The 15,242-nt window shown below is 43.4% G+C and overlaps 1 protein-coding gene across 1 annotated transcript in view; it reads right to left on the minus strand.

The window, feature by feature from the left end:
- Positions 1 to 15,242, minus strand: part of CUBN (cubilin) — a 1,289,359-nt gene that overhangs the window by 466,765 nt on the left and 807,352 nt on the right. The window contains exon 47 of the mRNA XM_085631507.1: positions 10,356 to 10,496. Within this exon, the coding sequence (XP_085487633.1) occupies positions 10,356 to 10,496 (141 nt within the window). The remainder of the gene's footprint in view (positions 1 to 10,355; positions 10,497 to 15,242) is intronic.

Raw genomic sequence — 15,242 nt, forward strand, 5'->3', positions numbered from 1 at the left:
TATCTCTCGCTCACTCTGGCCTTGGTAAGACTTCTACCCAAGTGTCCCTCATGGGCTATATTGATTATTCTGTTTCTGAATTCCACAGGAGGAATTACCCTGTCTCCTCTAATTAGATTCCCACCATAAAATGATAACTCCTCCCTCACAGACCAATACGATCTCATTTCTTGGTCCAAGACTTTATAGTCAGGCCAACCTTGATTCGTCCATAAGCTAAGGGAAGAAAGAATCTTGTCTTTCTTCACACCATCCAACCATTCTTCACCAGACAAGGGTGACTCAGCCACCCAACAAACACTCTCTATGTTGGTCTCATTTTGTTCACATTCAACAGGTAAACGTGAAAGACAGTCAGCAGACTTGTTACTGTTCCCAGGTATGTGTTGTGCACGAAAACTATATACTTGAAGACCCTCACTCCAGCGCTTGAGCCTGGGCGTGATCTGTTCACTATGGCGGCATGAAAAAATTTGGATTAAGGGACGATGATCTGTCTTGACCAGAAATGGAATTCCCCAAAGATAAAACTTAAAGTGCTGAATGGCCCAAAACACACTCAGAGCTTCTCTCTCCACACGCGAGTAATTAACTTCAGCATCTCTAAGTGCCCTTGAGGCAAAAGCAACAGTCTTCTCTTCCCTATCTACAATTTGGGAGAGGACTACTCCTAACCCCTTGAGACTGGCGTCTGTAGTTAACTCAGTTTTGCGGTTGACTTCAAAATGCCCTAAGGTTAGTAACTTCCCAATCTCAGTTTTGATGTCAACAAAAGCTCTCTCACATTCATCCGACCATAAGAAATGTGTACCTTTAAGCAAAGCCCTGATGGGTTCAGTCCCGCTGGCAAATCCCTTCACAAACTTGGAATAAAACTCAGCCAGTCCTAAGAATGATCTAACTTGATCCTTATCCTTGGGTGCCGGAGCCTTCACAATGCTTTCTGCAAGCTCCAACTTGGGTTGAATCCCTTCACCAGAGATTACATGACCTAAATAAGTGACAGATCTCAACCCTAAGCGACACTTCTGTTTCTTCAGGGTAAGTCCCCTCTCTTTTAACTTCTCTAAAACACACGTCAAAGTTGTATTGTGTTCACTTCATTCCTCCCATAGACTAAAATGTCGTCCTGAAAGAACATGATATTAGGTACTCCTTTAAGAACTAACTTCATCACCCTCTGGAAGCATGCCGCCGCCGATGCCAACCCAAAAGGCATTCTCAGGAAACGGTAAGCCACCAGAGGCGTCACAAAAGACGTTAGATGTCTCGAGTCTTTGTGAAGAAGAACCTGGTGGTATGCGGATAATAAGTCCAGCACACTAAAGACCTGCGCTCCTTTGAGCATACTAAGAGACTCAGAAATGTTCGGGAGGGGTTGTCGATCTACCCATATCCACTCATTAAGCCCCCTCAAATCCACACACATCCTAACGTTGGCACCACCAACTTTGGGGGCCAAAACAATGGGAGAATACCACTCTGACCCTTCAATTTCTACAATAATTCCCAGACACAAGAGTCTTTTGAGCTCAGACTCTAGTGGTGCCATCATTATATTGGGCACTCTCCTGACTTTGTGCACACAAGGCACAGCTCTCTCCTTAAGAACAATCCTATGCTCAAATCCCTTAAGACATCCCAAAGTGTCTGTGAAAACTTTCAGAAACCTATCAAAATAGATAGAATCTTGGTTCTCACCCTCAAGATCCACCAACATAACTTGATCTTTCGGATCTCGTGCACTGGCATTGAGCATAATGCCTAGGTCAGGTTGATGTCTCCATCCCAAGAGATTGTCTCCTCTCTCAGCTACCTAGACTTTACCCATTGTCTGTCTGCCCTTGAATTGGATATTAGCCTCGACATACCCAAGGACATTAATCTTCGCATCACCATAACTGACAGGGTTTATGTCAGGTGGCAACAACATCATACTGTCCAACCCCACAACCTCGTCCCATTGCTTATTACTGACCATTGTGAACGGTGAGCCAGAATCAGCTAAAACTACAAAGTCATAACCATCAACAGAGATGTCACCCTCAGGCATTACAATTTTTCTAGCATCAACTTCATTTTCACCATCGCCGACGTTGAGAATGATTGTTCGCACGGTTTCAGCTCCCTTCTCAGGATTCCGAGACTTGATGGAAGATTTACAAACCCTGGCATAGTGTCCTTTAATGCCACATTTGTTGCAAATAGACTCCCTGGCAAAGCAATGAGGGTAGTTGGAGAATTGTGAAAAACTGCCACACCTAAAACACTTTGGTTTAGGAGACTCCCCAGAAGTTTTGTCACTGAAACTATTACTATTGGGAGAACGGCTTTCACAGTCTGCTTTAGGTGGTAATGCTTTGGGAGGACAACGTGGACGCACATCTTTTTCCAAAGTCTTATGTTTTTCAACAGATGAGACTTTGACAACATTGTCACAGCTTTCCTGGGCATCGTTATCAACTAACACATGAACTTCATCCTTCCCTTCTTTTTTGTCCTCTCAGTTTTTTTTCATCTCCTTCACCCAAGTAGAGGTATTCTCCATTCCTTCTACAATGGCAACAGCTTCAGTCAACGACGGATTTTTTGACAAGAGCTTCTCTTGAACTCGAGTGCTGTTGGTGCATCTCACAAGCTGATCTCTGACAAGAGAATCTGAGAGTTGACCAAATTAGCAAGTCCGAGCTAAAGTCTTGAGAGAAGCAACATAACTTCTAACTCGTTCTATGGGATCTTGAGTTCTAGTAAAAAACTTGTGTCTTTCTAGCACCACAGTAATCCAAGGACCAAAGTATCTCTCTAACATGGTCATGGACATTTCAAAAAATTCGGCAGGTTCACCATCTCCACTGCCAACAGGAATAAGGTCCATGCTATCATAGACGTTTCTTCCTTCTATGCCCAAATTATGCAGAAGAATTGCTTGCTTCCTAATTGCTGAGAAGTTCTCTCCTCCAATCTCTCCTCCAATTGCCACTTTATAGGAGTCAAACAGGTTCCTCCATCTCTTCCAGGGAAGAATTGGGTCACCCTCCTAAGGTAAAAAGGGTGGTGGTTGGGACGTACTTGATGTCGTGGCCATGACTAACAAAGCTAATATCAGAGAGATCAAACTAATTGTTGTGAGAAGAAACGACAAAAGCAAAGTCACTGTTTAGTTGTTCTTAATGTAACCGATGTGAGGAAAAAGAGCAACAAAGAAAACGAAAGTCACTGCTGTATGGTATAAAGAAATAACACTGACCAGTCTCACCGTAATTGTCTTTGCGTGGGATCGATGTGGAAAATTCTGTGGTCATATATAATCCTTGCCGTTGAATTGTCCGCTATCGGCAGGAAGTAAACAATGGGAACTAAAATGGCTGCACGCTGCGTAGTCTCGGCGTGAATGTGTGTGTTCCAATGACGATGAAGAGGAAACACACGCTGCGTAGTCACAGCGTCATCACAAGCTGGAGTGCAGCGTGCGTTCTAGCGATGGAGGCAGCAGTAAGAGCGCGAGGCAAAAGAGGGACGGCTCGAGGAGCAACTGTTAACGGTGAGCCGATCAAATAAAGCGCTTTTCTAAAAACTGCCTCTAAGGTGTAGGAATGGCCGATAAAATATAACTCACAGTTCTTTAGCGGAGAATAGGAGTCCTCGGTAAAGCTTGGGTTGGTGAGGGTGACCACGGACTGAAGGCAGGTAATCCGAGTAGTTGAAAAGGGGAGTTGGTGCTGAAGGTGCCTGTCCCCAATCAGGCCAAAAACAGCTCTTTGCCAGTGTTAAGATAAGACATCTTCTTAGTAGAATTGAAGAAAGGATGTTTAATTGAATATTTCAGCGTAGGTGAACAGCACCAATTATACAGCAGGACACTCAGCTCTGGAATGAAGGTCTCAGAGCAACCTCACTACATTCTAATGACATGGCTGAGTTCTAAACTTGACATCACCGGCTTCTAACTTTACCCAAGATTACAACAGTACACATTACTGCTCCTTCCCTTGGACTTTCTCTCAGATGTTTGCTTTTCACCATTTCCCTCCTTTCCTGTTAAAAACTAAAACTTTCCAAATAATTCATAAAACTCTAAATGATTTATAAAAGTGTCCATGACAGCTCATGTTGTTTCTTGGGATATACATGCAGTTATTCTGGCCCAAAGACATTTATGTCCAGTTTTCACAATGGTCATCTACTTTGACTCAGTCACAATATTTTCTGCTTTTGCTTTCACTATTTCCTTTAAGATAATTTTTTAGACTGAAACCTTGCATTAGTTCGTAGGTGTGGGTTGTTGGTATTCATATGTACTGATCAGCAACCATTGTTTTCTATCTGCACAACAAAGGTTTTTACCATCTCGTTAAAATCTCACCCTTGCTATCTATGCATGTTGTTCTCCATCTAAGTCAAGGTATGTTGCATGACTCATTTAAAATTGATATATAACCTATCAGGTTTTATTAGTTTTTAAGACTGTACTAGAGCTGTCTGTCTCACAAATTCCTGGGAGAATTTCGCCCTATTCATATTATTTCGAATTTGTGAGAAGTTTGGCAACCTTCTTTAAACATAAAATATTACTGATGTTTATGCTTTCTAGATTGTTCGGAATCGACCACTATGCGTCCGATTATGAGTTGGGTGGAAGGGAGCTTCGCGGTTCATAACGCTCTGCTTGATTGAAAATGGCTGATGTTCGGCAACAGGACTACACTGGATCTGGTTATACCATCAGAAAAATTTGTGTGCCTAAATATGTATGCTAATTGGACTTCAGGGACAGCCTGACCACAGCTATAGGCCCCTGTCCAACCTTTCCCTAAGGCACTTCGGAGCAAGGCACGCTCTTCCCTGCCAGCCTATACCTGGCTCTCCCCACTGACACCCCCTCTCTGCGACTCCTCTGTCCCATTTGGCAATTGCTCCGAGCAGGTGGTAGATGGGAGTATTGAATCCCATGGAATTGGGAATTCCATACATAAATTGACCAAAAAGAAACAGGTCTGCATGGTTCTTTTGCCATTCTGTGAGGCTTAAGTTATATTTTCATAGTACTACCAGGTTTCCTGGCAGGTTTCTACTACAGGGAACTAGTGTTTAGAGGTGCAACCAGTAATCAATGACTATTTGTTCTGCATCAATGTATGGCTTATGAGTAAAAATATCTGTGTAATTTTCAAATTTTCTGACACCTCCTGCTGTGCCATATCAGGGTGACATGACAACACACGTCCAGACATTCCTGTCCAGTGCCCAGTGTAGGTGCTTTGACCCCAAAAAACATGTTGAATTGCAATACTCCTAATTGGCATATTTAACGTAGTCCCTAGTAGCTGGTACAAAGTGTAAGTTAAATGTCACCAGTGGACTTCTCCACACATGGTACCACTACTAGAGTAACAGTGAAAAACATGATTGCAAGCCTGGCAGGACAGGTTTAAACTGCAAATTCGACCTGTCAAAACAAACCCTTTTAAAGGCCTAAACCTACCTTTTAAATATTAATATGTCACCCTTAATTAACCCGTAAAGCCCAATAAAGCAGAGTGCATGGTACTCAGCCCCTCCCACACTCCAGCACTCTGGGCCTAATTACAAATGTAAATTCATGCTTCCCTGGCCTATTAAACTTGGAGCTCGAACTTCAGAAAAGCTTGACTGATGCACAAATTCTGAATAGCCTGGAACTTCAGGTAATTTGGAGTCTGGCCAAATAAATTTGCAATAGTAGGTTGGCATTATTGTTAAAATGTGATCCTTTAATCTCAAGTTTTAATTGAGAACTTATTAGTTGGCATCCTCATCAGATGCCCAGAGGATTCCTTAATAGGAGCAATAGGTAAATGCATGCAGATGGGAATTTAAGGAAAGGTAAATAACATTGACCTTTACAGTTCAAATAGAGCAAGCAGACACAAAATGAGAAATACCCATGTGCTATTGACTGGACCTATCAAACATGAATAATCAAATCTCAAGGCCAACACAATTTGTATTTTATGTAACATGAAAAGCAAAATGTTTGTAATCACAATTTAATATTATTAGACTATATTAGTAAACAACCATAGCAAGACTATTTGAATCAAAATAACTTTCAAGACTATTAATCAAAAGCCATCAGCTGGGTCATCGCATGCACCAACACCTTGGCTAACCTCAATTGCAAGCTGATAGCAAGAGCCTGACTACAGGAACGTTGGTACACCGAGGAACTCAGGCTGACGAAATGCCACTGCAAGCAACTGCAGTGCAAATGGAGAACGAGTCACGATGCAATAGATAAATACATCTTGAAATCTGCCCTATGACGCTACCACCAGCAGATACAGAACACCAAGCACAAAACTCTTGCACATCGCACTAACGCAGGCACTAACAGTAGCAAGAACATTTTCACTATCATCAAATATTTCACTGTGCCTCCTGTCACTTCAAGCAATAGAAATCACTTGCAAGATATCTGCAACAAGCTTTTTGAATTCTTCTGTATAAAAATTACCTCTGTCTATGGCAACCTCAACCCTCACCAGGAATTCGTCACCTTCGCAACTGAGCTTCCCATCACAGCCGAAGAAAGAACCCTTAACATGTGGCCCAACTTAACCACCTTCAAAAAGGTTGCTACCATGCCGACCATTCACTCAGGGTGGTTGCCTTTATCATGCATGCCTTTCTGCGCAGCCTTTAACCCACATACCTTTACCATGCAGATGCCTTTGCAATACATGCCTTTACCAGGCAATAGTAAGTATAATAAGATTAGTGAAACCTCTATCTATCTATCTATCTATCTATCTATCTATCTATCTATCTATCTATCTATCTATCTATCTATCTATCTATCTATTTTATTAATATACATATATTTTCTTTTTTGGGAGGAACCCCCCAAACCCCACTCCTTTTTAATTTACTCCTAACCTGCTTATAACACTACCCACCCTGAAACCTTAACACTACCCTTTCCACCCTTCACCTTAACCCACCCCTAAACCCTAAATATATCAAAATGGAATATATATATATATATATTCACTGAAAAAACCATAGGTTTCACACATGTTATAGTTAGCGGAAATTTTACTGATAAAAAACCAATGAAATTCCCCCGTTATAGTTAGTGCAGGAAACTATAACTCACGCGACCGCAATCCTCTGCTGATGCTAATACTGTATTTAGACACTTATTTGCCCATGTCTTCTTCCATAAATTTTTAGCTATACATATATTACAAATATTTTTTTTTCATAAAGACACATATGTCATCAGCAGAAGATTGCGGTCGCGTGAGTTATAGTTTCCTGCACTAACTATAACGGGGGAATTTCATTGGTTTTTTATCAGTAAAATTTCCGCTAACTATAACATGTGTGAAACCTATGGTTTTTTCAGTGAATTTGCAAGGTTTTTTAAATGCTAATTCCTAACTATAACGTGTGTGAAACCTATGGTTTTTTCAGAGAATTTGTACGGTTTTTTAAATGCTAAGTTACTTTACGCCATTCGTGGCGTGCGCGCCCACTTAACGCAGTTCGTTCCGTGCGCGCACAATGAGCACGCGGTGCGCTTCGCGCACCGCACGCCCACTTTACGCAGTTAGTGCCGCGTGCCCACGTTACGCTAGATGAGCCATGTACGCACGATGCGCTTCGTGCACCGTGCGCACATGGAGGACATATTATGCGCTTCCTTGTGATAGGTAATCTGTTGAAATTTTTTTGGGAAATGCTGTGCTCGTATAAGCCATGCACAAATGGTGGCCTTCGGCCACCATTTGCACACGGGGTGGAGAGAGTGTGGATTTTTTTTTTAAACAATTTTTTTACCGTACGCGTACGGTAAGCGTACGGTAAGCGTAATCGGCGAAATTTTCAAAGAATAAAAAATTACCGTTTTTTGCCTTGGGGGATCTTTGAAGACTCAACTAATATGGTTATGTGCATGGGCGCTGTCTAAACAGCCCCTTTATATGTTTTTGGCATTTGTTTATCAGCTCCCCCCTCAGAGTGCGAGAGAGAAAATGGCGGCCGCCGCTTCCTGGTTTCGACCGATTCGAATGTTTACTAAGATCTAAGGGCCAATCAGAATCGCGCTCGCGCACGCCACCGTACGCGTACGGTAAGAGCACCGTAAGCTGGCTCAGATATATATATTGATTTAAAGGCTATTTTCTCCGAATCTACTGAACAGATTTACACCAAACCTACAAAAGGCACTTCCTTGACCTGAGGACTACCTCTCTGCCAAATTTCAAGTAATTCTGTTCAGCCGTTCGGGCTGTAGCTGTGTCTAAAGGTCCTATGGAAAAATGCATGGGAAAAACGCGTTTTGGGACCCCCCTTTTATCTCAGCCCCCGCTTGACGAATCCCCCCGCGACTTTCAGGGTAGGAGCGGAGCGTAGCGCCCCACCTATTTTGAAAAATTTGCAAGGATTCGTCGACCGGCGCAAAAGTTATTCAAAATAGAATGTTGCGGATTTCCTATGGAAACGTGGTCCTAACTATAACTACCTACTGGCGACCGCCAGTAGGTAATATATATATATATATTTATATATATATATATACATATAGATATATGTATATATATATATATATATATATATATTTATATATCCTTACCATATCAATACCTACCATGCATGGTAAAGGCAGAAATTCTTACCTACATGGCAGACGCATGTGTTGTTAAGTTTTCGTGCTAAAGTCATTGTGTAGTAAAGGCAGTATTGCAAAGGCTGTTTCCCTCCACTCAGGGCCCCATCTTACTCTTTTCCCCATCACCCCTTCACCAAAGGACCCCTACTGATCAGTGAAGCACTAATACCCATCCTGAATGCCTCCATCGTGTCAGCCACATTCCCAGACACCCTGAAGTGTTTCACTGTCACTCCCCTTCTTAAAAAACCACACTATGCTTTCCAACTACAGACCCATCTCCCTCCTACCATACTGAGCATAGGCCTTAGAGAAACTAATCAACTGACACTTCATCGACTACTTCAGCAGCCTTGATGCCACATAGTCTGGATTCAGGCCTAACCACAGTACAGAAACAGCCCTCATTGCTGCCATAGACGACATCTGCATGATCCTTGACAGAGGAGAGATGACGGCCTTCATTCTCCTGGAACTCTGCAGCATTTGATGTAATCTCACACCCCATCCTCATCTAGTGCTTATTTGAGATTGGCATCCAAGGACCTGCTCTTACATGGACATGCTCCTTTTTAATGGGTAGAACGCAAGCTGACAGCTTGGCACCTTACTGCTTGGAGACCTACAAACTAATTTGCGGAGTGCCTCAAGTTTCATCGCTCAGCCCCACATTCTTCAACATATACATGATCCCTCCAGCCAACATCATCTGTGCACACAACATCAACATCCTCGTCAATGCCAATGACAATTAACTCACACTATTCTTTTCTGAGAGGATCTCCAAGACAAGAAAAAAGTTCACCAACTGCATGACTGAAGTCGCTAACTAGATAAAAGCCAACTGTCTCGAGATCAACACCAAGATGACACAATTAGAGCTCTTCAGAAGGAACACCTCACCATGGGACTCCAACTGGTGGCCGGCTGAACTCGGACCCATGCCCAGGAACCTCAGAATCATCAACAGGAAACTGGACATGACCGCACAAGTCAATGCCGTCGCTACATCCACCCTCCACACCCTGACGATTATGAGTAAGAGATTCAAATAGTTCCTAAGCAACACTAAAAAAAAGTCACTCACACCCTAGTCACTAGCAAGTTGGACTGCAGTAACACCCTTTAGGCCGAGATCACCAAGCAACTTACCAGACAACTACAAATCATCCAGAAATCAGCAACCAGACACATCCTCAACCTCCCACACACACAAATCACATCACACAACACCTCAGGGAGCTCCCATGGATCCTGATACACAAATGTGCTTATTTCAAACTCCTCACACACATAATCAAGAGACTACACAACTTAGCCCTCACCTATCAGAACAGTCATATCTCCTTCCACCAAACAATCAGTTACCTCCGCTCCACAGCGCTCCTACTGGCACACATCCGAGGCATACACGGAACAAGATCAGGTGGACACGTGTTATCTTACATTGCTCCTAAAGTGTGGAATGACCAACTCCACATCAGAGCCTCCTCTCTTTTTTAATTCTGCAAGAAGCTGAAGACCTGCCTTTTCAATTAACTAATCTACCATAAGCAGAGCTCAGCGTCAGGATACCCTTGCAGGTGATTACAAATACACATAACAAAACGTATAAAACAAAATAACATAACAAATCATAACATAACAAATCATAACATAACGTCATTCATCTAAACAGCCTTTTATGAGTAGACAGTGTTACCTTCAGTGCTTGTTTCAAAGCGCAACCTGAACCCGGAGGCGCTCTCAGATCCATCGCTGACAAACTTGACATAAGCAAAACTGTCAGAAGTGTCAACAGGATCGGGTGTGGTGTTGCTGCAATATTTACCCAAGATATTACCTATAAAAAACATATTTTATGATCACAAAAATCATGAGAACATACCACTCTTTTCAGGCAAAATACATTGGCAGCATGAACTAAACTAGAATTATGAATAAGAACACATGCCATTTGTTGTTTGGTGTAAGCAGTTCAAATGCACAAAACCGTAAACTCTTGACGACTTGTTGTGAAACCTAGCCTAGCAAATTGTGTAAATTTATACATATGGATACAATATCACATTTTCTGTACTTTTGTAGTTGCATTAATACTGCCTTGCTTCGATGCACTCTCCTGTATTTATTGCTAACGCCCTAGCCTGGTGATCAATTCAATAAGAATGTTACCATTAGACAGTAATATAACACACAATAAAACCCAATATGAAATCACATGCAAACAAATCATAGACAAACTCAATAAGCCTGGGTACTTTGGGGAAGCTGTGTGTGCATGTGTGAGAGTTTAAGTAGTTGTGTGGATGTATCAGAGGTTGACTGAAAGGATGAGCTAATGGTTTTATTTATGACTCAATGCATAAATGGATAAAGTGACTGACTGAGGCAATGGAAAATTCATAGGAGAGAGAGTGAATAGATGGGTGGGTATGTGAATGAATGGGTACATCAGTGAGTGCTTTGATAAATGACTTGATGATAGAGTGAACCTGTGAATGGATGAATGGGCAAATGAATGCATGTACAGATGCATACAGGTAAAACAATCTTATAGGCTGAGGCCTCAGACAGCAATGGTGTTTTGGTTACAAAAATATCAAGAATTACCCATAATATTCCATACATTGTGCAGCTGAGCACTATTGCACCAGCAGTGCACATAATATTTAAACAATTACCACCATGCTGTCAGTGTGAGCATTACACCATTTTGCCAAAATGTCAACAAAACTTGCCACCATTATGCATGTTCAGATTTGTCTCCAGAAGAGCGATATAAAGACACCAGGGGGGCTATCAACCACTCCAATTTAGCAGCCAGAGCAAGGGTGGGTGCAACTGAGCAGTTCTTTGAAACATTTGTTTATGACTGCTTTTACTCTGGTTTCAAACAGAAGGGCATAGGAGACCCTAACTCTGACGACCTTGAAACTAGCTGAATAGTCTGAGGAGCCCTCCAGATCACTGTGCTGCACTGTGGAACCAACATTGCTGGATGGCCCACGCTATGCACCCTGGCCCATGATTGACTGGGACGGGAAGCGCAAGATGCTGGCACCCGTCTCCTGATGACGGGAGGTGCCGCATCCAGCCAACAGTGAGCACTGACAGGAAAGAGTTCAGAAAACATTGGATGCTATTTCCCCCTCTTGCTCATTGCCTCTACCTCACGCTCTTTCCATCCCCCACTTTTTTAGTGTCACTGACCTCTTTGCGGCTGTGATTGGCTGCGGTCTCAGGAGGTGATACTGACACTCGCAAGGTAAGCCAAACTGTTTGGCAATGTGCCTGTGAGGCTTCTTGAGAGGGAGGTTTTCCTCCCTTCCTCCCCTTACCCAATCCTGCTCCTAGACTGACCTCATGGGCCAGTGAGAACTAAGCGTCTGTTAGTGGCTGCATTGGGGGAATATTGATGTTGATTGTTATTGATGCTGCATTGGGGGAATATAGCTACACACACCACAGCCCGAGAGTACAGGGGATACTCTTCCTGGTAAATGGAGGCCTCCTTTGGCCGCCTTACCCGCCTGCTGTTGCTTGGCTGGGGTGGGGCACGGTGCCCCAACACGCCCTGCATGCTGCAGAGAGAGGAGGGGGCAGGGGCAGTGCTCCTGAATCACTGTAAAGGTGCATGCACATTCCTGCAGCACCCGTCTGAGCCTGGAAGTGGTTGGGCTGGGCCACTTCCCTAAGATCTTCTATCTAGGCAATTAAGGTACTGTTCAACTTTATTGAGGAGCTGATAACTTTGAGACTCAATAGACGGGGCTAGTCTTGCCAGCTATTCTGTCTTACCGCTTCTACCAGAGCTTGCGTAAATACTTATTTGTCACCTACCACGGGATAGGGAAAAGAAAGGCTGCGGATGGTGCAGGTGGTGGGACAGCAGTGAAAGGGAAAATAGCTAGGAAAATGCTGGAAGGAACTGTGAGCTTGACCGCATCAACAGTTTGTTAGTTGAATGCGAAGGCATTTCAGACACGCAAGTTACAATCCCCCCATGTGCCTTAGGTAACCCAACATCAATTAAAGTGCAAGCCCCAGTAACCCGCCAGTCATTCCCAAAATGTTTAAAAGAGTCAGGGGTAATAATTATTTTCCACTGAGAGAGCTCTTTCACCACCATCTGACCAATGCCCACAGAGTCAGTTTGACCTAGCGGTCCCTTGTAGCAATAGATTTGCCTCCCCCCTTCTTGATGTGAGCAATGCCTCCCAGGATGCCATCAAGCCACCAATATTAGAGGCCCCAAGTGCATCAGCATCAGACCCCCATCAACACGACCAGAGTACCCATCAGCGACCTCAGAGCTGAAGTGGGAGTCTTGAGGTCCATGATAGGCGACCTCACAGGTCTAATGAAACAACTATTGGAGAGCAGTCATAGACCATGCTCTCGCAGTGAGGCTTTATTAAGTACGACCAGTCAACCTATGCATGAGCCATCAATTATTTTGTCACCCTTCAAGAGCGGAAGGGCTCCCCCTGCCCAAACCAGAACAAACTCTTCCTTTACAACTCAGGGCCACGACCGGTGGGGCAAGTTAAGATCCTTCCTAAAGAAAATTACTTGCCAAATTTTAGGTTAGGTAGGGGGATACCCAGCGAGATTAGCCACAATATGCAGCAGGACGGCGTTTTGGCACAAGCAGGAAGGAATCAGGCACCATTTCAAGAGCTACCCATGACGCTAATTTCCCAAAAAATGTATATTGTAAATGTCCCCAAACTAGGAGCATAGAAGGTATTTGAGGGAGAAGAATAATTGAAAAACAAAGCAATACACTGGATTCACCACGTGAGGGGGTGTCGCTTCTTAATACAAGATGACATCGTAAAGACAAGAAGATGCATGACCCATGATTTGTCCACCGACTGCATAGAACTACTGCTTAAGGGGGAAGGTTTAACCGAAAACTTGTTAGCCCTTGACCTCAGAAGTGGTCCACCCATCTCGTCTAACATTCAATTGAAATGATATATGCCCCCAGCCCAGTCTAATGTAAACTCCTCATGCACCATGGATCATTTAGGTAATCATTTAACTTTGGAGGCTGTTGACTGACTCTCAAGGTTGGACTGTCAGTCTGACAGGCACTCCCCCATCAAATCATCAAAGCTTACATCTTTCCCTATTCTGGATGACACGCAGGTACTTTGTTGTAATAGGAGGGCGAGCAGGGGCTGCCGAGCAAGAAGTAGTAGAGCATATACAAGGGCCGAGGGGCTCAATTAGGTGTTAGCTCATCGGGCAAGAACGTGGCAGTAGTCCCCGTTATCAGTCACTCTGAAAGTCCAAACAACATAGTGCGTGCTAGGCCAGGACCTACTCCCCCACTTACGATAGATTCCTGGAATGTAGCAGGGCTAAGTAGCAAACTGTCCCTCTCCCACTGGAACAACTTCATACAGGGTTTTGACATATGCATTTTACAGGAAACTTGGAGCACAGTTCCTGTACATAAGGGGGGTATGTCAGCTATTGCCGCTCAGCAGTCACAAAGGGATTAGGATGCCCAGCAGGGGGATTGATAATATGGGTTAAGATAGCCCTGGAATGTAAGATCATACTCTTTCGCTCAGATAGTCTGGATATCTTGGGGATTTGTCTTAAGGGCCCTTCAGGTAAACCTATCGAAATATATCATATATATGCCAAAGGAACAAGGGGAGGGCAGATCATCAACCACATTCCAACAACTGGAGGAGTTGTTGGATGAGAGAATGACTAGAAATTTGCTGATAATAGCAGGTGTTTTTAACGTCACATTCAAACCCCTTGACAAAATCGATGTGATGGAATCAAATAAGAAAGTCCTCAATCCCCCGTTAGACCTCCCCCCGGTTAATAACTGGTCTCAGGTGGTGCTGCAAATAAATGCTTTAAGCTTAGAGTTTAGACAAAGGGCAGCAAATGGTAGGACAAAATCAGATAGAATGGGTAGCAAATACCTTCAACAGGGTAAATAGCCCAACCCGTATTGACTATATCATGTTAGATCTGAGGCTTTGTAGGGGTGTCATTGACATGGCTGTGGGAGAAACTACCAACAGCGATCACAATCGGATTTGCTTAGGTATTATTCCACAGTGGTGCTGCCCAAGTACACAGGCCTCAGTTCAACAGCTAACGGATGAAGTCTATCCATCTAATGATAATTGCCATCTGAAATGGCAAAAGATAGTTTAACGAAAAGATAAACCTTTAGGTATGCACCAGGATTTGTTGACAGGTATATCAAATCTGCAGCCCCTTCTCGAGATACCAGTAGGGTTAGCCGAGGTAAATAATGTCCACTCTCACCTCTTTGAGCAATTGGGCTCTTATTTCACTGTAGCTGGGCACACAAAAGGGGTCCCAGAATCATGGCTTAACAAGGAGTGTAGATCCTTGCGATCCAAACTAGCCAAGCCAATAAAATCCAAAGATAATGGGCAAGTTAGAACTACAAGGAATAGCTACAAGGTAGCCCTTCATAAAGCAGAAAGAGAGTGGGATGAATCTCATTGGCAGATAATTAAAGAAGCCTGTGCTGCCAGAGATTCTAAAAAGTTATGTTCCTTAATCGTATGGGGCGACTAAA

The sequence above is a fragment of the Triturus cristatus genome, chromosome 10 (genome assembly GCF_964204655.1).
Source record: "Triturus cristatus chromosome 10, aTriCri1.1, whole genome shotgun sequence".
NCBI classification, from domain to species: domain Eukaryota; kingdom Metazoa; phylum Chordata; class Amphibia; order Caudata; family Salamandridae; genus Triturus; species Triturus cristatus.